This window comes from Xiphias gladius, chromosome 16 (genome assembly GCF_016859285.1).
Source record: "Xiphias gladius isolate SHS-SW01 ecotype Sanya breed wild chromosome 16, ASM1685928v1, whole genome shotgun sequence".
Classification (NCBI taxonomy): Eukaryota; Metazoa; Chordata; class Actinopteri; order Istiophoriformes; family Xiphiidae; genus Xiphias; species Xiphias gladius.
In genome coordinates this window covers 4,690,901-4,716,218 of record NC_053415.1, presented here as the reverse complement: position 1 = coordinate 4,716,218, position 25,318 = coordinate 4,690,901, and the positions used below count along the sequence as shown (strand labels likewise).

Here is a 25,318-nt window from a genome sequence, read left to right as displayed (position 1 = left end):
TATTAAACTGAAACCACATTCTGACATTAAGACAGTTGTGTCTTTTCACAGGTGATTTCACAAATACGCTTGCACTTGAATGCTGTTTTTGTTAAGTATATGTTCTTTTCTTAACATAAGTATACAGCAATTTGATCTTTTTTCTGTGATTTTCTTACCTTTCTGTCACAAATACAAGATGTAGATGAATCATAAAGACCAACCACTGTGTCAAGGAAGATTATTCTGGAAAATTTAATTTATTAAAGTATTGTATGTTGCTTCTTCACTAAACAACTGTCCGGTTTAACAACAATGCTTTCCACCTACATTTAAATTGCTATTTCTAATCAAGAGGTTAAATAAACTTATAAGAGTCAAAAGAAGCCAAGAATGCTGAAGCACACCAAACCAACCAAAGTAGAAACTGATCCAGTGAAGCAAGCTCACATAGTCATAAGACAAATCTTTTTGATGCTCAGAGGCGATGAGGCGTGGCCAAACATCTCCTAGACGTCACAGTGTAACCACAAAGCAAATGCCCATGACCAGACAGTAGCAGCTGCGCACACAGACAGACAGACACTCAAGCATATACGCTCTAACACGTGCATAATGCACATACATGTGATCATGCAGAATGTGTCACACCCAAACTCATTTAATCACATATATACAGTAATGACTGTGGTTCTCAAGCTTTGCCCCTCAGTTAAGGTGCAGACCAAATTATGACTCGAGAGGGAAAACCCGAGAGTGAGACATGCAAAGGACTGTCTCATATGAAGCTCCTGTACGGCTTTCAGAAGAAAGGGAGACAAGCTTGTGTTCTTCTGTGCTACACTGTAGAAGAAAACTGAGGAATAACAAATGAAATGCCAATAAAAGCAGCCACACACACACACACACACACACACACACACACACACACACACACACACACACACACACACACACACACACACACACACACACACACACACACACACACACACAGGCACACTGGTGCATTTGTGTTTATTTTGGTCCTTGTGGAGAAAGTGGGCACTTGGCTTTGGGTGGTAACTCTAAATTGGTTACTTGAGCTTTCCTTTCACAGACAAAATACCACTCACAGGAAGTTGTGTCATAGACAACTAGTGCCAAGTGAGTCCAAGATAAACATGTATTCTCAAATTTTTTTGGTGTATTGACAGAAAATGTGCGTAATGTATGGAGGAGAGAGTCATTACTCTGAAGCAATGATAACTAGTTTTTTTCTTTCAATCAATATTTCCAAAACAACAGTATGTAGGCTTAAGTGTGATATGACAGAAGCACCAGAACACCTGAGAGGTCTGGGCTGAAAAACCAATAAATCAATGGAGAAACCATCAGTGTCATATGGAGACACCGCAACATTCAAAACAGCCATAAAAACACAATGGAGTGATCTGTCTTTTTCACAGTTAAACATTTATTAAAACTGTTACTCTCATAAGTACTTGACAAGGATGGGTTCTTGTCAAGTAATCCTGACTTAATTAATTTAACATGTATTTCACTCTCATGGGCTGAAGGTGACACGGGCCAATAGTAGAGCGTAGTGTATGTGAGCTCACACTTGCAACACTCACAATTTTGTGCTAAAAGTCAAGAGAACTTCAGAAGTTGTTCATATCTGTCCCTGTATCATTGAGCCCAGTTTTTCTAAAAATTGTGTCCAATGTGTCCCTTTGTGAAACTGGGGCTCAAAATGTCCGTCAGGCATCGGTTTACCAGTTACAATTATTCTTCCATGATCAGTTTGACAATGAATTTGTGAATCATTTGCACCCAGACCTTTAACCTACCTAGATGTCGGTGGGCACGGCAGGAGGCACAAATTGAAAAATTTGCATCACGTGATGTCACACTGACAAATCTCTCTGCTCACAAATCAGCAGCTATTCACAAAGAGTGATGACCCCAAAACTGAATCAGCTCATCTAGTAGAAAAAGCTGGTACTTCATGTCTGATGCAAACACTGGCAGTAAACAGCATTTGCCAAAGCCAGTCCCAACTGCCAACAGTAAAGTAACATTAGTCCCTGTGGAAACTCCACCCTAAAATAATGGTTTATAGACTCTGTAACATTTCAGTTATACACCTGAAGTTGTTCTACAAAGCATTTTAGTGATAAAAAGTTTCACCTGTTTGAAATTTTACTTGCTATAAAGGAAGTAAAAGTAAAAGAAGCTGTTGTTTATGCAAGCTGGAACATCTCTACCCACTCATAATTAATACCTTTCCTACATCAAACACTTATGATCTGTCTGCTATTGTTACAGGGACATTGAATGGGCTCCTTCAGCTCAGTAACTGAAAGGTAGGTAAGGCAAGTATGTGAAAAACACACACACACACACACACACACACACACACACACACACACACACACACAGGTTGAAACTCACCATGGTGTCTACATGTTTGAGAGGGAGGTCACCGCTTGGGGCCTGTTTCGAAAAGAGAGACAGAAAGAGACAGAAAGTGAGATCAGCACCTGCAACACTTCATACCTCAAAAACTCACCACTACGTTATGTTGTGTCACTTCACATCGTCTTATGTCATCTTATCTCATCTCCTCTCATGTTATGTTAAAGCTACACTCAGCACCATTCTTTGCCCTAATGTGGCCTGGAGCGGAGTGGGGCTCCACCTTGAATGCGTGGGACCATCTATAATCCCTCTGTGCAAATATTTACACAAAGAGACAAGTCTGCTTCCATTAGCCAAGACCAGAGAGTCTATCTGTGGAACTCTCTTTTTCAACGCCATATACAGCTATGGACAGAGGAAGACAGAGGATCAGGCCAACAGAGACGGGGGGGCAGAGGGGGACACAAAGAGAAAAGGAGGGAGAAAGAGATGAAAAGGGGAATACAGAGGGATTGAAAGGAAAGTCAGGAACGGGTGAGAGAGAAATTAGAGAAAACAACAGATGGGAGGGCAGGCTTGGGGGTATAGATGGAGAAAGATGAAAGTAAAGACAAAGTTTCATGGGAGAGAGCAGAAGAAAAAGCTATCAGAGCAGTCCATGATGTCATGAGCTTGTGTGGGCTTAGCTAACCTCAGACTAACAAACACACGTTACTTACTACATGAAAAATAAAAAATTTGGTCGAAGCAGTATTATGAACACCAGTCATATCTATATAAAGCAGAGAGAAAAGTATATGGCTAATGGCACTTTTTATTGTAACAAAACTATACAAATGACTGCATCCCGCATCCTGAATCACCAGCCAGAGTATGTAGAGTTGGAGATTCTGCTTTTGAGATCATCAATTGAGTCTGAATCCACGTCTCAGTAGATCTTTGTGGTGTAGAGCTCAGGTTTATCAGCATGAACTCTTGACTACTCAGAGATTTAAGCTGCACTTAACAAAAGCAAAACATAAGTGGCAGGGCAGTGAACCTCAACATTTTTTAGTATCAACCAAAAACAGCCTGTGTGAAAAGTATTGAAAGTATTGTTTTCTTATTCCTTGATCTAACTCAGGAAGGTGTAGACTAAATCTAATTTGGGGAAAAGTCTGGATAATTTTGTCATGTGAAAAAAATGTTCATAACATTTTAAACATGTTTATAGTCTCCAAACTAGGATATAAAAAAAAGTACTGGTATTTCCAAGCAAACACAGCCCTGATATTGTGTGGGGATGATATATTAAAAGTCATGTATGATGAGATCAATTCAAGCCCATGGTATTCAAACACATGAGTGATTTCCAGGGTAATACTGGCAATTTTCTATAATTATGTTATTCTCAACAAATCCCAAAAAATACCAGAATTATCAGTGTTATTCCATCTCTCAGTACTTTGTGACTTCCCTACCCTGCCCAGTGCCCATTTGTTCTCACAGCAGACATTCATCTTTAAAAGTGGGTCACAACTATACAGTGTCCTTTTTAAAAAGGCAAAAATAATTTCATAAAACAGCTGGGCACAATAGTTTGGTGCAGCTGCTACTCAAACAAGAGGAAATAGTTCATTTATTGAGGACTATTTTCAGCAGCAGATTGGTACACATTTGGAAAACTAGTGAGAATTTAAGGCAGCCAGATGGAGTATGTGGGAATGACTCGAGATAAACTACGGTGCCCATGTTCATATGAAGGAGCATGTCATCCAGTGCAACACTGTGGCTCATGATCTGTTTGTAATAGGGTTTGGACAACAATGGAGCTCTATGGCACAGAGGAATAAGATATACAGTAGGTTATCAGGCTTTGGATTCACAGACAGAACCTGTTAGTAGGATCAGTTCACTGTTGGTTTTGGTCTTTTCATTGAATCTAACAATGAGAAAATACAGAATGTCACCAGCTCCATTAAAATGGCTAAACAGCAGAACAACCACGAGTTATGCTGCTAAACTTCTGGAAATAATTATTTGGAGCAGAGCACATCACAGTGGAATCCTTGGTAGTGATCACTGGATAGTCCCACACAGGGAGCTGGGCAGTGACACCAAGGATGCTCTGCTTGTGTTGAAAGCTTCATTGGAATATAAACAGTAAATGCAAAGGGTAAATTACAGTCTGGCTGCGGAGGCCCATGAATACAGACTTCCAAAGCCCAGACTAAACCACCAACCAGGGAGAGAGACCTTGCAATCCTCCTAAGTCTACCCCTAACTGCAGCCTCACCAGTAACTACTAACGTACAATGTTTAAAAACAATCAAAAGTAAAGAGAAAAAGACATGTCATTAATGTCAGTGTGTCTGACACAACGATCTGCCCATTCTTTCTCTACCAGGCAGGTGTGTAACTGTGTGTTGTTGTCATAGACAACAGACACATGGAAGAGAGCAGAGTTGCCTCTAGGATTGAAGGAAAAGGAAACACCAGACTGATGTTTGAGGTTCTAAATGCAGACTATGGATTTGCTCCGAGGCCAAAGTTTGCAGCCGTAGGCATTTTCACACAAATAGAGCCTATTGTGTGTATACCCAGAAAAACACACACGGACACAAACAGTTCTCACAGTGATATATTCTAACATGTGCGTTTCCGCCTTCTACAATTGCAGCCAGATGGCTGGTGTGTGTCTGTGCGTGTGTTGTTGCCGGGACTTGCAAATAATTCAGAAAGCATGACAAAGCCGGGTAAGTTGTGTATCAGCAAAATAGTCCACAGAGGAAGTGTCTGCAGTTTCTCTCAATCATCTTCAAAGGAAACAATTGAAGGGGAACTGTAGCACTGAGGCTAGTAATGGTATCAAAGACTTTTTTCTATCAAGACAAGCCATGCACAATAAATATCTGTCTAATTACATATTCAAAGCCAGGAACGGGCTGAGCTTTCATCAACTGTATATTTCATAGACTGAAATGATTAAATGGTTTAAAATCAAACAGCACAATGTCATACTCTCTAACCCTTAATTTGCTGTGTCATAGTGACATTCAGATTCAAGATCAAGAAGTCAACCTCCACATCCGCAAATTGTGTTCAGAACCAAAATGGAGGGCTATGTGTGCGCTGTGTTTATGTTCAGCTGAGAAACTCAGACAGCACTGCATTTAAAGCCATGATGTGTAGAATTTGAAATGTCTGACTTTAGTGCCACTTAGGCTTTATCAAAAAAGACTCTGGTGGACAGTAAAGCACACCAGAATCCTGAATCATCATCCCAATCACGTTTCTCATTTTTATCCAGAATCCTGCAGCCCTATGTCAGAACAATACAGCAACTTTCTGTTCTATAGATGAACATCTTAAAATTCCTCCAACCTGAATTGGTGAACGAGTGAATGTAAGCCACACAACCACTGAGCAGATTGTAGCAGACCCAAAAAACACTGGGATGGTCTTTAACCATAATTACAAAAGATGCATGATTAAAGAACAGAAAAAGCCAATAGCTTTGCAGAACCAGACGACAGAGTGAAAGCACAAACCTTACACTCCCAATGCACTTAATATGTTACTATGCACTTGTGGTAATGCCTAACAATAGTGAAATACACACTGTATTTCTCAATCTATGGATATTGGTTAGACAGTATTTGAGTACTCACTAAGGTAAATAAATCTACTAAAAAAAATAATAAAACCATTATACATAGGGGACACTCTGATTTTCTGACTCCTCGGCACATCCCTAGCTCAGAGCCGTGCCATCACCTTGAGCCAAGTCAGCTGAGCATCATGTTGCATTTTTTTCCTCATAGGAGCTAAATACAGGCTGCTGATCTCCAATGTGGTGGTTAAACAGTAACAGACAGAACAACAGACTAACATTGCGCTGAAATAATGCTTCCAAGGAAATCAAGTCCAGTATTTCCTGCTGCATAGAACAGACTGACCACATCTTAGAGGTTGCAGGGTTGCTGTTAATCAATTCCAGTGATAAAGATTACTTCAACAGATGCTGACAGCCACATTCTCTCATAATCAACTGACATGCTTGTCTCTGCCAGTGTTGTACTGATCATATGATATGCTACTGATCACAGATTAGTTGAAGAACCACTCCAGTCTATAAAAACTTGGTTCTTATTTGGGGTGCTAACCAAAACAGAAGGTAAAGTAGTAGTAGTAGTAGTAGTAGTAGTAGTTGCAACAACAATAGAAGAAAAGGGTTAATGTGGGCCGGAAAAATACGGAAAGGCTGTCTGGCACCTTCGGGCACCCCTGACACACAGCTGTCGGTGGAGGCCTTAGCACTAGAACTTCAGAGCTTTCAAGAGTCCTCTGTGGGAGCTAGTGGCCTCTTTCTTTCTTTCTTTCTTTCTTTATTCTTTCTTTCTTTCTTCCAAATCAAATCAAACCAAATCAAATCAAATCAAATCAAATCAAATCACCTGTGAAACAAAGTTAAATATTAAGAAGACGTTTGATCCAAAGTGCATCCTGGTTCAGTTCACTTGATTCATGATACTGAGCATTCCATACCATGACAACTGGACACTATATGAATCAGCAGTCAACAGAATTAGAGGGAATTCATTATAGAACATAAGTAGTCATTACAATTTAAGTGAATGTAAAGCTGGGACATTACAAGCAAAAGGCATATGCCCCTTTTTCCATTTGCTCTCAACATATGTAGGTATTGTTTAATTACATCCTGATATCTGCTGACCCCAATGTCCAAAGCAGATTTTAAAATCAGCTGAGTCAACCACCTTTTACTTTACTTGAAGCCAATAGCAGTAGCTATATATATGGTTTGAAGTGAGAAGGGCGCATAATATCTGACAGATAGGCAGCCTTACCATTCCAACAGAGCCTTTCATTTGTCAGTATGGTCACCATACTGGTGATCATAAAGGTTCACTGTGATGAAGGCGACACCAGGAGGCCAACGACCTCCACATTTCTCTGGGACTCTTTTGATTGTCCACCAGACAATCAGCAATAACACAGTAACAATTGATGTTTTCAACAGTCACGCAGTAAATTGTACACAAGTTTAAGTTGATGTGATTGCCTTAAATCAGACTTCAAAAAATACATATATATTTTGTTAACATGGGTTTCCTATGTTTTCTTCTTGACTTCTTCTTCTTGGCTTCTTTATTCTTTCTTTCTAAAAACTTTCCACCAAAGTTTCGTCATTTAGAGTCTGGAGGCCGTCCTGAGGATGGTTCCTGAACTCTATTAAAGACCTCAAGACTTTTTAAAGCAAATTTCCACACCCGATGTCTGGATAACCCTAATCAATTCTGTGATGTCAGCAACGAGCAATTCTTGCTTTATTCATTATTTAGGCGAAACCATTTAAAACAGTATTTACAGTAGTGGCAGAAATGCACACAGCATGAAAATGAATCCAAGCCTACAGATATGACTGTCTACTTCAAAAATACGCTCACTGTGTACACTGACAAATTTCCTTTCCTTTCACTCTGCTGCTGAAGCAGATGTGGGATGCTGTATGACAAATGCGGCATTCTGTAATCATGCTGGGATGAGGTAAAACAGTTCTGACTTTTTTTTAAGCAATGTCACTAGTTTTCCCAGATCTAATTAATTAACTTTGGGAGCCCAGTATTATTATTGCCGACAGGGCTCATATCCAAAACTACCAAAATAAAATCCCAGTTGTATGAAATGGGATAGACCCTTTAATACCCCTATTGGCTGCACATCAGTAGCCCCTTCCAGAACACAATACACAGCTTATTCACAGACAGGCACTAATAACCTGCAACAGGACGGAGTTTAAAAGCCTTCTGCTGTGTTACTCATGTTCGAGTGTCCCTTTAAAAACCGCCGCACGAAAACAAACATGACGAGAGAACACTGACACAGCCATGTGCCTGTCTCCTACACGTACCGCAGATCAGAGTGTAACTTTCACCCACAGCTCTCTATCTCTGCCAGCACCGTAGCAAGTGCTTTCTTTCACATGAGCACAGTGGCTCCTTTGACCAGTTTACCAAATTATAGCCCCCTCCCAGCATGCTAGCAGAGGTGGCTAGCATGCTGGGAGTTTCCCCCCCTTGAGTGGCAGGCAGAAAACGTAGCCCACAGCAGAGCCTCTTAGGAAATGACCCAGGACTAAATATATAGCTGTGCATCTTAAGAGCTTAAGACACAGCCCATTTAGCTCGGCCCAGCCAGCTCAGTGTGGACAGCAGAGTGGTTAAAATCACCACTTTGGGTGTGTGAGTGTGAGACGAGGAGAGAGAGAGAGAGAGAGAGAGAGAGAGAGTATTACTCTATGAAAGGAAACAGACAGCATCGATTGTGAGTGTTGGAATGATTCAGAGTTATCGTTCAGTCATTCAAGTGAGCTCGCAATAGCTGACTCTATATGTGTGTGCGTGAAACAGAAAGAAAGCATTCATTTTTTGGTCTTGCAACACTTAAATTATTACACATGGCTGAACTGTCTATGATTTTGTGTGTGTTAGCGTGCTACCCCCTGGCAGAGCGAGTAGAGTCTCTGACCTAACATAGGAAAGTTGTTGTTTTTAGACTATATTCTTGTGCCTATATGTGTGTGTGAGTCAGACCAAGGGTGTGTGCCGAGTGCCACTCATCCTTTCCTCTCCTCAAACCACCCCGCCCCGCCCCCACCACCGACCCCCCCTCACCCTCCCCTCCTTTCTTTCCGGACTGCCTCATACAGTTTTAGTACAATTGCTTACTTTGGAAACTTTGAAAAACGCACACTATCTGGAATGGCAGCAGAGTGGCTTAATACCAGCTCTACACTGCAGTTTGGACAATGGCTCATACTGAGAGCTTAGCTGTCCTAGACATGCCTCAATGTGCTTGTGTTTCAGCTAAGGTGGTGGAAGGATACATTATTTCGTTGTGATGAGAAATTATGCAGTATTACTTGCCAGTAATTAAATGAACAGTTAAATATGTGATTAAATTTGACTTCTAGTTTTCCAGAGGTGACCGATTCATACCCCAGTGAAAATTCCAAAAGCAATACAGGTCAAGGAAAGAAATAAAAACCTAAACAGTGCTTGTTTGGTTCTAATGAGATGCACCTTACTATCGTCTCAAATGAAATTGAATTCATTTCAATTTGAAAATAAATTCTGATCTCGTTTTCATCTTACTGGGAGCACCAGATATCTGGGGCTAAAACATCAAGGGAGGTAACTTGGAACTCGATGCAGGACACCTGTAAGGGCCCTTAGCTGGCAGTTCCAATAGTGCCTTCTAGTGGGAATAAACGCAAACTGCAGGCCTAGACACTAGTCGGCATAATGAGGGTTCAACTGAATCTTCAGTCCGTCACAGTAAAATTCATTTAGACAGTCTAACTCTCAGCTGCTGGAAACAGCAAGATCTACTTTGTCACTTGGAGAAGATAAAAGTGAATTTAAAGTGGAAATTAAGCCGATTCCTTCAGTGACAGAACTCCCTGAATTGTGTGGCTTAGTGTGGGTGAAAACTGTGAACATGTTTGTTTGTCCGCAAAGTAAAAGCACAGCTGTTTGGCAAGAGCCTTGACAAATGTTTTCCCCTCTAGTGGCTGCCTAAAAAGGCAATCGTGCTCCCTCCGCTAGAGCAAAAACCTCCTCAGAGCAATTCCTGCTTGACTGAAAATTTGCCAAATGTAATGTTGAATATGTGATGCTTAAAAACTAGACAACAAACGAAATGTTTTCACTCACCTGGTGACACCACGTTGTTTCACTGTATTTACAGTGGAAATCATTCGAGCATTCACACTTTCTCTCTCTCATGCACAGATGTATTACTATACTGTCATGCACAGTATTTACAGGTATTGTACACAATTTTTCCCAGAAGAGAGAAACACCAATTAATAGGACCGAATAGTTGACACCAATATTACCGTAAAAATAAGAATAGTTTTCTTATTTCTCTTATATTGATATGATTTTTGATATATTTTACAACATGGCTGGATTCTGCAAAATCACATGTACAATAATAAAATTGATGCTCAAAGCAATGAGCTGTTCTCCACTGTTACGCATTAGATTTGATGAAACTTTTCAAATGTGTAAAACAAGACTCATTTTGTTTGTTTTTAATCACAATTCATTTGGACAAGCAATTTTATAAAATAAATAATACATTATGTTCATCTTCATAATAATCCAAAGCCTCCAAAGGTTGGAAAACATTAATCATTTATTGCCCAGCCCAACCACTTCATCAGTTTCAATAACACACACACACACAAAAGCACAAACACACACACAGCTGTTCCTCTCTCATGCTCCGTGGTCCTTCATCTGCAGCTTTCACACAGCTATGTCCTAGAAATATAAACATAGTGTCGGAGAAGGAGGGGTTGTGCAGGCCTATGTGGATCCAGGGTTAGGGTTTGGGTTGTGTATGCTTATTCCCGCTCCCATCCCCTTGGGGTTGGGGGGTTTCTAAAATGCCAGGGATCCCATAGGAGCAAGGGAGAGGAGAGTGCACAGTCCCTGCTGTGGGAAAAACCCCTGAGCCGTCTGTGACCCTAAACCACCTCTGACTTCTCTGTGTTTCTCACCCCGCCTGTCCCTGCTCCTACCGTTACGGACCCGGCTACTCTCCCTGTTATGTAACCAAAAGCCTTTGCCAACATGCGAGAGAGGAGGGAGTCTCGAAAGGCATCTGCCAAGTATTTTTGCTCCTTGAGGGTGTGTGTGTGTGTGTGTGGAGGGGGTCTACTCAGCCACACCCACATGTGCACACACACACACACACACACACACACACACACACACACACACACACACACACACACACACACACACACACACACACACACACACACACACCTATTAAACAAGTTACTTTCCCTCCTCCACTCTTAATACTTTAACTCTGCGTATGTCCCAATATGGTAACAACATAGAAACATCATGACAACAATCTTGAAAAAAAAGTGAAAAGGAACTGTGCAAGTCTTATCTAGACTACAGTGCTTCACTACACTATCTTTTTTGCCTCCTAAAATGTGTGTGAAATGTGAGATGTTCTGTGCATGCAATCATTCATGTTATAATCATCAAGTATGTGTGTAATGTAGTATATAACCCAAATGGAAAAAAAAAAGTTTTTTGTCAGTGTTTTCCTAAATGCCATTACAAAAATTAGTCATATCGCTGTCTTCTGATCTGCCACCACTTTCGTTGAGAGTCTGCAGCCATGCTAGCAATTATGTGCTCTATACTGATGCTGATGGGAGTGCCAATTTTGAAGGTATAAAGATCCAAAGTCAAACCGGAACTTCTGGGTTATTATCCACAAGTTAGAAAACCTCATTCAAAAATCCCATTTACATTTGTAACCACACTAATAACTAAAAATCCAGCTCTGGAAGAAGATATGGATTGATCCTACAATATAGAAAGTAAACCTCAGGAACACATGAAAGACTGATGGAAGAAATGCTAGATGAGAGACTGCATTGAGTAACAGAAGCTAGAGGGACAATAGGCTAGCTCAGACATGATGTCATGAATTCAGTTCTGTATAGGGACATAAACTACACCAAAGTATTTGACAAATTAAAACTTTGATTAAAAAAAAGTCGGGGGATCACCAATATAATTAAGATTTTTCCTCTGAAGGACATTAGTGTTTTTCATGGCAATCCATCTAACAGTTGAGACCTTTCACTCAGATTCACAAATGTCAACTCCATGGTGGCATTAGGGGATCACCAAAGTCATAATGATTCATCCTCAGGGGACCATGAATGTAAGTACAAAATTTCATGGCAATCCATCTGATAGTTATTAAGATATTTCAGTATGGACCATGGTTAAAAAAACCCAATACCGACTGTTTTTTTAAGAAACAGGATGTGAATAGCAGTAGCTACTATGTGATATCTACTGTGTGAAAGTTTCCACAGTTACAGCAAACCAACTGAGCAGACATCCTACTAAGTATGAAGTTATTTCAGTAACAATGTCATACTACTCTGATTTTGCTACCGAGAGACAATAGTCACAATCTGCAGCCACAAAAGATCCTTGTGAGGACAAAACTGGTGATTTTAGGCATTTGAACAAATAACCAATGGTGTTGTTTCTTCTGATGAGGAGAGTCTCTATTAGTTTATATGGGTAGACCAAGATGGTATTACGAAGCCTCGCTGAGGGTGTGAAAACTCTCAACCCGCATGTTGTCCACTGGTCGAAAGGTTGGCCATTCAATCCCCAGCTCCTCCAGTCTGTGTGCCGAAGTGTCCTCCAAAACACCGAACCCTAAGTTGCCTCACTTGTAAGTCAATAAAGGCGTCTGTACCACTGTGCTGTTTATTAGGAGAAACAACTGAACCAAACCAAAATGCAACGTTGATGGACAGAGGGAGGAGGTTGTTGGCATCTGATAACCAGCAGTTACTGAAGTTTGGAAAGCCTGACATAACTAAACGGGCTGAGGGTGACCACAGTCTGAACTGATGTTTCGTCATACTGTACTTTCGAACACTGGTAAGAAAATTACAGCTTAGCATGCAGACATGTCCATTATGATAATGAGTCGTTGTGAATGGGACCCCCCATAATTGCAACAAATTAACTAGGTGGGATGACTTCATAATACTGCAGTTTATGTGTAATTCAGCAATGTATATTGAAAGGCCCTTTGTTTTTTTCTTTATCATCTAAATTACCATTATCATGTAGCACCTTTCAACATCGACAATGCATAAAAACAAGGACACAGAGCGCATAAATGACAGAATATAAAGTTATATGATGAAGGAAAAAATTAAAGAAACAAGTGAGTTTTAAGATCTTTTTTAAAAATGTGCAGTGGTTTGTCTGCATAAGAAAGCACTGATAGATTTAACCTTAGGTAATTGTGTGATAAAAGCCCTGTCTATCAATTAAGGAGGGGGGGGTTGGGTAGTAGGGTAAGATTTTTTTTTCCCTTTCTTTTCTTTGGATCATTAAGTCAAGCAAGATAGAAAACTGCATCAGCGTAACTTTCCCACAATGTTATAGACATTAGCCCTTTGAGACTGATATTCAGGAAAAATCAAACTGAGACAGTACTTAAATAGCACATTCTATCTCTCCTCCGTCTTAGCTGAATTTGATGCCTGCAGTGAAAAAAAAAACTTGACTGTGACGTCCAGTCCTCCTCAGAGCACCCTTAGATCTCATGTAATATATACACATTTGATGATGCTGAATTGTCTCGTGGGACACTTAAGAAACATTGACACATGAAGGATGGCTCTTAGTTCAATGTTGCAATGTATATATGCTGATTTTATGACCTAGCCAGTTCATACATTCCCAGGGAACTGGGATCATACTTTATAATGTAACAGGATGCCTGGTCGATGCTTGTATACACAGCGTAATACAGGACACATCAGGGAAATATGTGTGGTTCTAAACACAGCGCTAATTGGACCACATCTAGACCATCTTTGCCCTGCAGTTACTCATTACTCAGCAATGTCCTGGCCGTGTTCCTCCACTACACAAGACAAATAAAAAAAGAAGCTAGATGACGTAGGTGTTAGTGGTTTATGGTTTTTTAAGTGTGTGTGCATATCTCTGCTTGTGAGTACATGCATTCTTTATGTGTTTCTGGGGGGCATGTGTCCAGATGTGCAGTCTACCTCATCAGAATCCTTAATTTCTCTCAATCCATATCCCCTCATCCTGCCTTTGTGTTTGTGCAAAAATAAATCCTATTCCTGGCAGGGCCTGCTCAACATGAGGGCATATCTGAGCAATGCTCCCCGCAGTCTTTACAGCACACCATGCAAATCCAAGAGAGGGGCTCTGGTTGGGGGTAGTCACTTGTCATCATCACTGCTAGATGGGATCTTCCAGCCACACATCATCAGTTAAAATAAATGGACTGCCAGTTGGCATCAGCTTCCCCGAAGTAAACGGTTTCATTAAAAATACACTTTGTACACCCCATAGTTAGTAACCAGTGGGTTACTCTACTTAAATTGGAAATAAGAGCACATTAATTTCATAATTACAATGATTTAACACAAACATGCTTGTGCAGTTAAGTCCTACTGCACAATGTCTCTCAGCTTCCTACACTGCTCTACAAAAGTAGGTACATCCACAGTTTAACAGCAGACTAGAATAAAAATAAATACTATAGTAATAGCTGCATTCTTCCAGTTCATTTCAGATGTGACTCTATTAACACAACTCCATAAAGGCCCATTCGAGTTTGTTGTTCCAGACAAACTTTTGAGATGCCAAGGAATCCAAGCTTGTGCTCATCATGACAGTTCATGTAGTCTAAATGGTTTCAAGACACATGTTGACCTTATTGTGAACTGTACCAGATGCTACGATGCTTGATTTTAAGTCACCATAGACGACAAGTCCTTAAAGTGCTCAGAAAAAATAGAATTTTGAACATCTACAAATCCATGAGAACTTGGCCTCTTTCAAAGATGGTTTGATACGACTGAAAGCTCCAGAATCCAGCTACTAAATGGACCGTGTGCTGAGACTGTTTTTGTCAACTACTGTCTCCAAGGTCAAGAATGAACTTTCAGTCTCAACTTTGAAGCCAACATGGTGAGAAGTCCTTTAAGTGCTCAGAAAAATTGAAATTTGAACATCTACAATTTCATCTATAATTCCATGACAAATTGGCCAACTCCATCTGCTGAGGAAGTTCATGTGATACGATCGAATGTCCCACAGCACCTACTAAATAGTACTTGCTGGGAGAGTGTTTAGTCAACTATGGTTGATTTTATCAAAGCCAAACACAAGATATGCTTTTAGGTGGAGCACTGTGGAAACAAGTCAAAGAGAGTGCAACAGAGACTGCAAGGCAGTGGGCACACACACACCTGTGATAGTAACTGACTGACCTTTTAGAGATCTACTGTGTGGAAAGAGGAGACTCTGATGTTTAAATTGATTTACAACTTTTATAGATTGTAGCTATTTTCACAAAGAATTCTTGCATGTTTTAATTCAATAATGCGGATCTCTGCAACCAGAATAATCTTGCAATCAGTACACTTCGTCTGAAAGCGGTTGAATTGGGCATGCAACCCCACTTCAAAATAGCAACAGCCAGGGACCACAAATGTTTAGTGGTGTCAGAGGCACAGTAATTCTGACATTTTGAAGTCTTGTAGTTTGCACTATGTTTAAGTGCTAGTCGATTAATTTATTTTGGTTTTAAAGACTATGCCCTCCCCATTGCTTCCAAATACAAATCACTGAAAATGTAATCCAAATCATAAAAGTCAAAAAATGTAGAAATATACCTTTAAGGTACATTTAAAATTTTCTTATAACCTAAAAAGCCCACTTTGAAACAGTAAAATCACAAGGCAACACTTGCTATTTTTCTTTAGCTGAGAAACAGCTGCATATCTGATTTTAATTCCTTTCGTAAGGAGCATTATCATCCGGTAATAAAGTTATATTTCTTGTAGCTCATCCATCTCATTGGAATGTCTGGATTCACAAACGTTAGATTTTTTTTCCCAACATTTTTCTACAACTAGGTTGATTTACGGTTGATGTTGCAATCAGTCTACACCTGAGTGGGGCAGTAACTTATGTTGGTCTCTGGCTGTGAGCGAAGGAATTCACCAAACATGGGGCTGAGGACAGCTGACACACACCTCAGGCCTGAGTGCTGCGGTTGGGAACACTCGTTGGCATGCACGCTTGCACATCTACACAAAAACACACTAAAAACAGTATCATCCAGTTCCTGTCTTACACCAGAAGGATGACACGCACTGTACACACAAGTGGAATGATTTACTCATCCATGTAATACATATTTTCAGATAAACTGAATACAGAAAGGCTTTCCACAATGCTCAACACCCTAACACTTCAGGTGCACAAAAGCACGCTGAATCTCAGTAGGTTATCGGTCCATATCTACTTCCCATACTTTGTATTCCTTCACTGGCCACATGCTCCATCTGACTGTATTTTCAGGCTACTAAAAACAGGCCCATTGTTGGTCTTGAAAGCCACTGTTCCACACAGCTTTCACAGTTTTTTTGTTTTTTCTTTCTCCTCTCTTCTCAGTGGTACAGTAAAGATACGCCAACAAATGTTTTACACCTCAGATCAGCAGTGTTTATGAGAGCAATCAGCACCTTTAATGCGGGCACAAAAGCCTCTGGGGAGACTCCAGTTGGCAGGCAGAGGAGAAAGAAGATATAATGGAGGGATATGCGCTGCGGTTTCTATTTCCTTCTTCCTCTTTTCATTCTATTAAAACAGATAATGGACTAGAAAGGACAGAAATATATAGACTAACTGAAAACTATGTAAACTAAGCCAAGCAACTAAAAAACAACACCTTTTATTTCTGCCTATGAAGGTCTCAGGCATTATTGTTAATTCTGCAGTCATACCCAAAGGTACTAAGAACTTTATAGTAGCAATCTGAAGTTGCTACTATGTGACACTGGAACTAATGATCAGGTCACCTGTCATACTGCAAGTTAAGTAAGTAAAGTGACTGTTCATGTCATACGGAGGCCAGCAGGTAGTGTGGGAGGGGGAGTTTGTGGTAAATTCTTGCACTCTGTGTCCAAAGGTGTTCATTTCAGGAGCCAAAGGCGCAGGCCATTAACAGTGCCCAGAAAGCTTGGCCAATACTGCTGCACATCTTAAACAGATGTCTTCATGTAGAAAGCATTTAGTGCGAAAGCATCTGTAGAGGATAATATGTTCTTGCTTGATAACTGCAGCTTTTATGAAAGGAAAACAAGACATTTTGTGAAATATTTTCTCGGTGAATGTAGAAAAGTGCAGGGAATATTTGCTTTGGTTTGTCAAGCACCCAAAACCATTTAAACACACAACATAGAGAGCAGGCAAACCATATCCAAGTCTAACACTGCTTCTAATGCCAATTCCAAATAAGGCAACGGAGCAAGTATGTTTTTTATTGCCCTTGCAAAATCACTTTATACTCAGACTACATCCCACTTTGCTCAGTGACCAGACGACGTCATGATAATATAGCAGATTCAAGGGCACCAAATTTTATTTAGCATCTTTATCTAGATTATTTTTTGTTTTCATGCCAAAGCAGCCAAAAAATCTGAATTTAAATATACCTTTTAACAATTTAGCAGAACAGCGAAAACAACTGCCATACAACGGTTAAATCATGTAAAGTCAGGTTTATTTATATAGCCCCAAATCACAAGTTTGTCTCAGGGGGCCTCCAGATAATGGTTCATTATCTGCAACAGTAACTGCCTTGTTAGTGTAGCTGATAGAGGCTGTTACTTTCCAGCCCTGTTTGCAATAATTCTCCACCAGGAAGGACCCAATAATGCCCCCTGAGCACGTACAGCATGGAAGCAATTACTGGAAAAAAAAAAGTGTTACTTACCAGCTCATAGTTTGTTGCTGGAACACAAGATGAAGACACCTGAGAACAGAAAACAGAACTGGTTAGTTACAGTCTTGATTTTTTGCAATTGAGGTAATAAAAGAACATTAAAACAGTATGTAACATTCCTTCAATAACTGAATTTAAATTATACTTTATGGCTTCATAAGTGAAAGGTGCACCCAACATGCTTTAGCATGCCAATGTAGTATTTTCAGCAATGTAGTGTTTTAGCATCTTTCAGCTCAATATATCAGTTTTAAGGCCCACAACTTTACTGTTTTGATTCATTCTCACCACACGACAGTCAGCAAAAGTTAGCAACTAGCTAGTGAACACAATAGAGCATTTAGCGGCTAAAAAGCCTGATGCGAATTGCTTTGAATCAAATGGTTGTAAAAATAGGCAACTGTTAGCTAAATATTAGCCATAACAACTTTTTAAGTTGATAATATGTCAATGTTGTGTTTACTACAGCTTGTTGTGCTGCCCCCAAGTGGCCAAAAATGTATTAATGCAGCTTTAAATTAGACTCTATAGCGTTCTTAGTCAAGTGTTTCCGTCTCTTTCCATCAGAAAAGGCACTGGTTAAGCTTTCCCATCACAATACTGACTACAGAACTTGGCAATGCTATTAAGTTTAAAGGACGAGGTAATGACAGAGTATTAGCACTGCAACAAACGGACTGAAAAGCGGAATGTTACGGACTGAAAAGCCGAATGTTCATCTCTCCCACAAGAACTCTAAGATCTTGCTAAACTTGACTATCAACTGCGGTTAGTCGGTGGTGGGATTTCTCCAACAGAACTCATGATCTGTCAAGTGCCTGGGCTAATCCGATTACCATCCGACAGTTTCTATAATCATTCCATGAGGTTGGAGTGAGAGTATGAGGACTGAGGCTTATAAACAGGAAGAGTATAATGATAATGGCCTCTAACAGAAGATTCAAATGAACTGCTTCCAGAAAACGATGACCACTTGATGAGAATAAATACAAACAGGATGTCACCACTGATGTTTCCTTCCTGAGCATATCTGTATTCTGTCCCTTTTAGCCTGTTTTGCCATCATTATTCTGATGGTGCACATGGAAGAAAAAATCCTACAAACTTAATTTTCACCATTTAGCCTTCTCGCCCACTATTTGTGGATTACTGACAAGCAACAAACAATAGCACTGGACAGCTTTATGATTCCAGTAGACTTTTGACCTGTTTGTATCCTTGGTCCTTGTTTTATTACTACAACAAGATTGTGTCTTTTTTAGCTTTGAAAGATTAGGTTTAGGGGTTATCACAACTGTTGACCTCTAAAAGCACATGTCTTATTGCTACTGCTCTACAACTCACCTTATCTAGGTGACTAAGGCGACTAAGACTAATTGTGTCATTGCATGAACACAAGCTTCCTGCTCTGTTGGGGTCTGCTTTACAATTACATTACAAGGAGGTAGAACTTTCCACATCTTCCCACAAAAATCAAGTAAAAAGCTGGTTCCCCTGAACACAGAGTTATTGACCTGAAATTAGCCAAAGAGTTAGGAACCAGTCTTCATATGAATCTACTGAACTCTGTACTTAAAAATATACATTTGCAACACAAATTGCAAAGATGGGAAAGGTGTCAGATGTACAGCTGCAAAAACTAAGATGTGCACACACAGAGAAATATATCAAAGTCTCGTTGATAATGAAATAAAATGACTTTAAAATGCTCTGATACCAGGAATAACTGTTTTTGCAAATGAAATCTCCTAAAATTATATAACTATTTCAATGCCTGAACTCCTTTTTAAAAGCACTATGTTTCCGACTAAGCAGAATTCGACTAAGCAGAATACTTGCAGTACTGTCTTGCTAACTATCCACCAGTAGTGGATGCTAACCAAACTACAACGCGCCACTGGGTGACTGCTACTGCGGTGTGAGAATGGCTGATTTGATTCACAAAGTTGAGGATGTGTGATCACCTTGGGTCATTAAAGTCTCTTAGTCTCTTTAATAGCTGTTACCCCATCTGAAATAGAGGAACGTTAACTCTAAACAGGAAATGACTTTTATCACATTATCAGACTTTTATCAGATTAAACCATCCTTCACATTCCTATGAAATTCTAAATATAAATTCCACATGGGTGGAGATTGGTTGGTGATTCAGGTTGGAAATAATTAACTCCCACAAGTGGCAAAAGTGAGGTCAAAAGAAGAATCATTTCACATTTCATGGGAACAAAATGTTCCTCAGTGACTGTTATCTGTCACAGTTGCCCTATGTATCAACAGCCTACTTGAATGATTTCATCCAAGTGGAATGTGTCTCTGTTTTCGAGAATTTACGTCTGGAATGGTGGAGCGTGTCTGTAGTTGACAGGATACAGTATCTCTGTCTGGCTCAAATCTCTTCCATTAGAAGTTATTCTAACCTTCCCACAACCCCCTTCCCCAGCTCTTGTCCTACTCCACCATCAACGTCACTCATGGACAACAACATGCCTTGCACTTCTGGTTGTATAATGGTCATCCTAACCCAGCCATGCAACATGGATAATTCCAAATGAAAACAGGATAATGCTCATGTTTAGGTCATTTTATTGTCTGCTACTTGCCCAAGGAGGTAGACGGTAAGAGTAACAACCAAGATGAAGAAAAGTGGTATAATGACCTCTTTGTTATTTCATCCTGTTCAGGTATATAGCCTGCTGTTTGTGTGTACATAGACACTCAAAGCTACTTTACCCCACATGGTCCACCCAAACAGGTGTTTTCACTTATTCTGCCTGAGAAGACCTCTTCTCAGGACTGTGTGGGCATGTACAGACAGTGATTGATTGACATCTACCTCACTCTGCTGTTAGTTTTGGTGTGCCTGGGGGGTGGGAAACCTTAATCATTCTTATTCGTACATGGGGTTTGGTGACCTCACGTCATTGCCAATAGAGCTCTCCTCAGCTTCAAGCATGCAGAGGTCTTATATACCAATATAGTAAGCCTTAATGTGAGACAGATATAATAGTTTAATTGCTGCTACAACTCACTCCCAGTTGACAGGTGAACAGCACCCTGAGCCAGTCAACATTAGATATAAATGGTTAAATCAGTGTTGTCTTGAAACCTTTCCTCAAACCATTCTTCTCAGCAGTTACAGAAGCATCTTTAGAACTGCAAAGTGAGAGGCTGGAATTAAAAAAACAAGAAGACAGGCTCTTTTCTCTCTCAAAAGCTATGACAGAGGTGCCGTTGATCAAAGTACTGATACTTCTATATTTCTAAAGGAGCTACTCAGTTACTGCCATGTGTGACTGTGTGCAACTGTGCAGCATGGAGCTGAAAAAGTACATATCGTACATGGTCAGGATTATGGAGGGATATGCACATGAAGCACATGCTCCCACATTCATTTCAGTAAGAACACAGCATTGGTGCAGTAGGGCAGGCAAGATAGTGTGGCAAAAAATTTGTCCTTGATCTATTTTTGCCACAGCACATTTAATCATTATCAACAACACACTCCATTGGCCAATTAAATACATGCAAATACACACACTAGGTACAACACCTTGTAGCACTGAGCTACATTACTGTTACCATTGTGAGTATTAATGGAGAGGAGATACTTACTTGGCTGGATAACTTTATAAACTGATCAGAAACTGCAAAACAGTGTCCTGGTGTTTGCTAAGCCTTCAAACTGGACTTCTGGGTTCATCATTCACCTTCGGGTTATACCTCGTACCACAGAGGTTTTTTGCCTCTGTGTTACTGTCAGTCTTAGAGTGCCTTGTAGATAAATAGAATGAACACTACTGGTCAACCTTTCATTCAAAAATTCATCCATCAAATAAACTGCTATTATCTGATGAATTGTGAGGAATAAATGAAAATTTAATCTTTAAATGCATCATTTTGAGGACACTGCACCAGCAATTGAGAGGGCAAAACATAACACAAAGAGCCACACTCCAGACATCAAAAAGGCCATGGTATCTGACATTTAGCTGAATGCCATGTTTAATAAAAGTCATACTTTTTATTTGTGCAAAACAGAGTTAATTTATGTTAGAGACAACATCAATGACAAGATAGCCAATGTCACCAGTGTAATAAAACCTCTGATGTAAAGGTCAGGTTGAGAGGGTACGTAGTCTGCCCACATCGGCATAGCTCACATTCTCCCTCATGCTAAGTAGCTGCTTCTTTTACATGCTGATGCTGGAGTGGAACTTTGCACCATTATTCTGGTAAAGCAGTCAGAGCCAGAATCTCCCAGAAACCACAGAGAATATTTATCTAAAGGCTGGGTGCAGGTGAGCACTTAGCAGTGGGCTAACCACAGGTCAAGCAGTGGGTACCACTATGTGAAAAATGCTTTTGACCAAAAAAAAAAAAAAAAAAACGCAATAAGGTTCTAACAGACTTTTGAACAGAAGCATATGAGTTACTGCATGTTACTCGTTAGTTTTAGCCATGCTAGCAGCACCGCTCTAGGGATGGCAGTGTTTGTCAGTTTTGTCAGTTGGTCCACCAGTTTGGTCCAGACTGCAATGTTTCTACAACTACTGTCTGGATTGCCATGAAATTTGGTACAGACATTCATGGCCCCCAGTGGATGAACACCTCTAACTTTAGTGATCCCTCGACTTTTCCTCAAGTGACACCATGAGGTTCATATCTGTGGTTTAGTCTATCTTAATCCAATACTCACATGCCAGATATAGGAGTATTTTCAAGCTGTCACAAGATAAGATCAGAACATACCACTGGCCTCTTTAACATAGAATACTTAAATGTATATTTTTACATCTGAATAAAGCATGGAAACAACCTACAAAACTAATGGATATAATGGACACGATGTAACCAATGGCTCCTGAATCACATTTGAATGTTGATGAAAACCTAAACAAAGCCTTTGTCCGTGCTCTGCCGTGCGTGGGGAGGAGGCCTGGTCAGAGTGTGTGTTGATGCTATCTGGAGTATTCAGATGAGTGTAATATAATAAAGGATAATTGTGTTGTTGCATTCCGTAAATGCTTGTGTTAACAGCATTAAACAAGGGCCCATTTCCTGCAGACAAAAGTCCATGTCAGACATCTCTGGCTTGTAGGACAGCGTTCACATGCGGTCTGCTTCCTGCTAGCTACTGACACACTCCAGACACTGTCATGTTATGTAACTGATGTCAGTCTCCTAGGTCTGAATATATTAATGACCCTCACTAATGACATGACTGGTGCAGAGCCTTAAATAAATGATTGACTGATCCATTATTTGGGTAAACAACCTGCACTAAAATCTCTGCTCTGCTTTTGTCTATAAATCTCAAACTTAATGTAGGAAAATCAGACAGCAAAGTGATAAATCATGGCAGAAAAAAGCACGTTCCAGCTTTATTCTGAGCAGTGAAATGAATGACATGCAGGATAGCTTGTTTTCACCATGGAAAAGAGCGTGGGGCCATGCATCGTTGTTAAAAACCTTCCCCAGCCCTTTCGGCTGGCATATTAACACACGGCTGCCCTGAGTGCTTTTATGTTTATCCAGATCTTTGCATCTGGCACATCCCAGCAGAACTATTCAGTGTGCAAATTCAATTGTGAGGCATAACCAGTAACAGAAGGCTTTCTGCAGCCGTCATAGTGGAGTGTGCCAAAGTGCCGGTCCATATAGACTTATTGGGATATTATCAAAGCAGAAAGGAATGATGGGAGAACTATCACTTTGTGTTTATCTACCTCACTATCTATAATCATTGTTTTTACTAGAATTTTGATGCATTTACTATATGTTTACTCAATGTTTATTTACTACTCCATGCTAATTTTGTTTTCTATACCTTGTCTCTTTCTACCTCTCTACATCTAATTTTTTTTCTTTTTCTTCTGTTTGTCTCTGTGAACATTATCACCTCTGTTTTTCTCCAGGGAAAATTGTGCAAAATCGTAGATTGTTTGAGCAGACTGAACTGTAGGACATGTACACAACTGAATGGCAGTCTCTCCAAACCATGTTCCTTGTTTCTTCACCAGTGTTTCATGTTTCATAGTATAAGAAACACTTCAGGAATGGACCAGTGTGTGTTTGTGTCTTGTTTCTTCTTTGTCTTTATCTTTGTGCCTGCTGTGGTTACTATGAGTGTACTGTGTTGTTGTTTACAGTACAATTGCTTAGTGCTGAAACGATAAGTCAATTAATCAGTTAGTCAATCGACAAAAAGTTCAAATATTTTTATGATCAAGTAATCATTTAATTAATTTACTGAGTAAAAACACCAAACATTCTCTGGTTCCAGCTTCTCCAATGCAAGAATTTACTGCTTTTGTCTGTTTTATATCGCTTAAGGAGTGAATATCTTTGGGTTGTTTGATCACAAGAAGTTTCCTTGGACACCTTAAAATGTGTGATGAACAATTTTTCCTATTTTCTGACATTTTATATTATACACAATTATTTTATTTATCAAAAATAAATAAATAAATAACTGACAGATTTTTTTGATACTGAAGATAATTGTTAGTAGCAGCCCTACTGTACAATGTGTGTGTGAGCACCAAGTATGTGTGTTCCTATATGTGTATACAGTACAGTAAATGAAAGCGTTATGGAATAACTTTGCATGTGTGTATACTTCATAAAGTTATTTGATAAAGATTAAAATTGACGCCATTGAAGGAGCAAATAACCAAACAGAAATAAAACTGTGATAGGTCAAATAAATATAAAGATAAACAACATAATAATGAATACATACTGTCTGTTGTGTATAAACAACTTGAACCCCCGAGGGATCCGACAGACTCGGTGTGTCCCTGCCATGTTTCTTCTCCACGGCCCGGACTCAAAGTGGCCTTCAGCCGACCGGAGCGCCTGCTCATTCTCACCCCGTCTTTGTTGGACGGGACTGATGGCGTGGAGAGGGGAGAAGGTAAAGCTTGTTTCTTTTGTACCAAAGTTAGAGCGGGGGTCACGTTCCCTTCCAAGGGTCTTTCAGCTAAGAGCCAGTATTTACCAGCACGCTGATTTGCACATTTATCATGGCTCTCACTGTCTGGCACCGGGCCAAGTGGTGGAGAATGAGGAGAGAGGGAGAGGGCAAGAGAAGAATCAGAGTTGGGGGGGGGTTGTGTGTCCTTTGGCATCTATAGTGAAAGTCCCCTGCTTAAAGAGCTGGTTGTATTTCCACTCATATAAGACTGTTATCTTCTGTGCCATTTTTGATGGAACGCAACCCAATTTATGTGATTTCCCGCCAATCCAGATCCAAGACACTCAGTACTGAAGCAACACTTCACCATTTTTGCCTGTTGGCAGTTTTACCCAGAGTCAGATCTCTGTGCATACAGTACAGTACAGTAAAGGGTGACGCCTGCAAGGTGTTTTGTCTTGCTTAGCTCAAAGACAAGAGGCAGGGGGAACTTCTGCCTCTGTCAAAAGGGAAAACTTGCCTTTGAGCTTCTCCCCATTTTGTATTTTAATGACAATTTTCACATGAAAACATTTTTCCACATGATGTCATTGGACATCTGCTCCCTCA

At 40.1% G+C, this 25,318-nt stretch overlaps 1 protein-coding gene across 11 annotated transcripts in view; it reads right to left on the bottom strand.

The window, feature by feature from the left end:
• tns1b (tensin 1b) overlaps nt 1-25,318 on the bottom strand; it is a 154,372-nt gene that overhangs the window by 56,389 nt on the left and 72,665 nt on the right. For all 11 annotated transcript variants that reach the window (XM_040148303.1, XM_040148296.1, XM_040148300.1 and 8 more), the window contains 2 exons: nt 17,785-17,823; nt 2,416-2,457 (listed from right to left, as the gene is read on the bottom strand). In XM_040148303.1, coding sequence (XP_040004237.1) covers nt 2,416-2,457; nt 17,785-17,823 — 81 coding nt within the window. The remainder of the gene's footprint in view (nt 1-2,415; nt 2,458-17,784; nt 17,824-25,318) is intronic.